Source organism: Anneissia japonica, unplaced genomic scaffold (assembly GCF_011630105.1).
Source record: "Anneissia japonica isolate Jap-2015-1 unplaced genomic scaffold, ASM1163010v1 scaffold287736_len1891122_cov214, whole genome shotgun sequence".
Classification (NCBI taxonomy): Eukaryota; Metazoa; Echinodermata; class Crinoidea; order Comatulida; family Comatulidae; genus Anneissia; species Anneissia japonica.
Genome location: NW_022756106.1, coordinates 1,294,070 through 1,296,503, shown reverse-complemented (window position 1 = coordinate 1,296,503; position 2,434 = coordinate 1,294,070). Strand labels below are relative to the sequence as shown.

Below are 2,434 nucleotides of genomic sequence, written 5' to 3'. Positions count from 1 at the left end.
TACACACACACACACACACACACACACACACACACACACACACACACACACACACACACACACACACACACACACACACACACACACACACACACACACACACACACACACACACACACACACACACACACACACACACACACACACACACACACACACACACACACACACACACACACACACACACACACACACACACACACACACACACACACACACACACACACACACACACACACACACACACACACACACACACACACACACACACACACACACACACACACACACACACACACACACACACACACACACACACACACACACACACACACACACACACACACACACACACACACACACACACACACACACACACACACACACACACACACACACACACACACACACACACACACACACACACACACACACACACACACACACACACACACACACACACACACACACACACACACACACACACACACATATATACACACACACACACACACACACACACACACTATATGTGTATAAATGTAGGCTACACATATATAAATGTATAAAGCTAGGAGGCTATATTATTGACAAAAATATGCAGGCAAAAAAGATAAAAATAAGTAGGTGTTGCAGATAAGTCAGGAAAGACACTCATATGTTATAAGCTATTCTTTTGAATTGTAAATTATGCTGCTGGTGGCACTGCAGTAGCATCGCTAGTATTTAATGATCTAAAAATAAATTTGAGCTTCTTAAAATGAGAATTGTTTGTTACTACTTGTTGGAGCCCTTAGAACTTGCCATGGTAAATAGTGAAAACCTTGGCAGGGATTAATTATGTTAAAGCATAGACTGTGAATTATGTTTTCAAATCATTTCCATATTTATGATGAAAAAAATAAATTAGAACAATATCAGTGCGATCTACTAACACAATGGTGACCAGAAATTACCTGCAATTACAAGAACTTGTAATCATTTTTAAAAACTTAATGGGAACATTCCAAAAATATGTATTTACACCTGTGGCCAGTGTTGCAGATGGGTATTGGCATGGTTATTGTATAATTTATCATGCCCTTGAAATATACTAGATAATTACAGCTATCCTATCAATGAACTATAAATCTTGGCTTATTATTGTATATGCGCCTGTTAAACTAACGTTGACCCAAGTAAAATAGTAAATAAAAGTTGATTCTATTCAAATTATGATTTCTATTGGCTGGAATAAGGGGAACCTGAATTTCAAATAAAATATATTAGGAAATATACTATGATAATTACAGTCACCCTACCAATGCACTATGTATTTTGGTTTTATCATTGTATATGCAACAGTTAAAATAACATTGACCCGAATAAAATATTAAATAAAAATTTTATTCAAATTAGGATTTCTATTGGCTGCAATACGGGGAACATAAATTTTAAATAAAAGATATTAAGTAATATAATATTATAATTACAGTTACTCTGTCAATGAACTATGTATTTTGGCTTATCATCATACATGTGTTAATTTAAAATAACATTGACCCGAGTGAAACTAAAAGAAAAAGTTAATTTCATTCAAATTAGGATTTCTATTGAATAGAATGAGAAACCTGAATTTCAATTAATTGATATAAAGAAAATAATTGTTGGCAGGCCTGTTAGCACACTTGCTGGATATCAGTCGAAAAAAATTCAAACAAATTTGATTTATATTTTCTCCTCTGCTTAGATGGTAAAATCATTTTGATTTAATGAATAAAACTTTAGTTATTTTTCTATCCTAAAACAAAGTTTGCTAAAAACATTTACAAAAACAGATCCCGGGCAGTTATTCAGTGTATTTTTTTTTTTAATAGTTACTTGAAAATTAAATATAATTATTTTTCAAAACAGTATCTTACGTTCTGGCTTCATGCCAACATCAAGACACTTTTTTAGACGGCATGCCGGGCAGTGTCGCCGCGTGTACAGATCCATCACACAATTGCCATTGGCTTCGCATGTGAACTTTGCTTTACTTTTGATCTTTCGGCCGAAGAAACTTTTACAACTTTCGCAGGAGATGACAGTGTAATGAAGACCGCTGGCCTTGTCTCCGCACACAAGACACTTCTGTTTTGTGTAGTCAACCGACATCTTTTCAAACCTGCAAGAAGAAAGTTAACACATTTTTTATTGAGATGTTAAATTACCAAACTGAAAAATAAAAAGAAGACTACAAAACAAAACATTTTTTTCAATGAAACTAAAATAAAGTTTGGTAAGAAATCTGTATGCCATACTTTCAATGTGGTCTGTTACATTTTTATTTAATTGTTCATCATAATTTTTCGTGTTAGAAATTAGAAAAATTGTTCAAAGCCTTAGTGAATATGTACACAAAGATGATGTTTCAACACCAAATTAAATTTGTTCTTTTGAAGTTTGTTTATTA

At 34.0% G+C, this 2,434-nt stretch overlaps 1 protein-coding gene across 1 annotated transcript in view; it reads right to left on the bottom strand.

Moving 5' to 3' along the window:
• The window catches only part of LOC117123915 (oxysterols receptor LXR-alpha-like), a gene marked incomplete at its 5' end in the record, with an annotated part of 14,456 nt that extends 12,310 nt beyond the window's left edge, over positions 1-2,146 (bottom strand). The window contains 1 exon segment of the mRNA XM_033269984.1: positions 1,902-2,146. Coding sequence (XP_033125875.1) covers positions 1,902-2,146 — 245 coding nt within the window.
• Between the last annotated feature and the right edge of the window lie 288 nt (positions 2,147-2,434).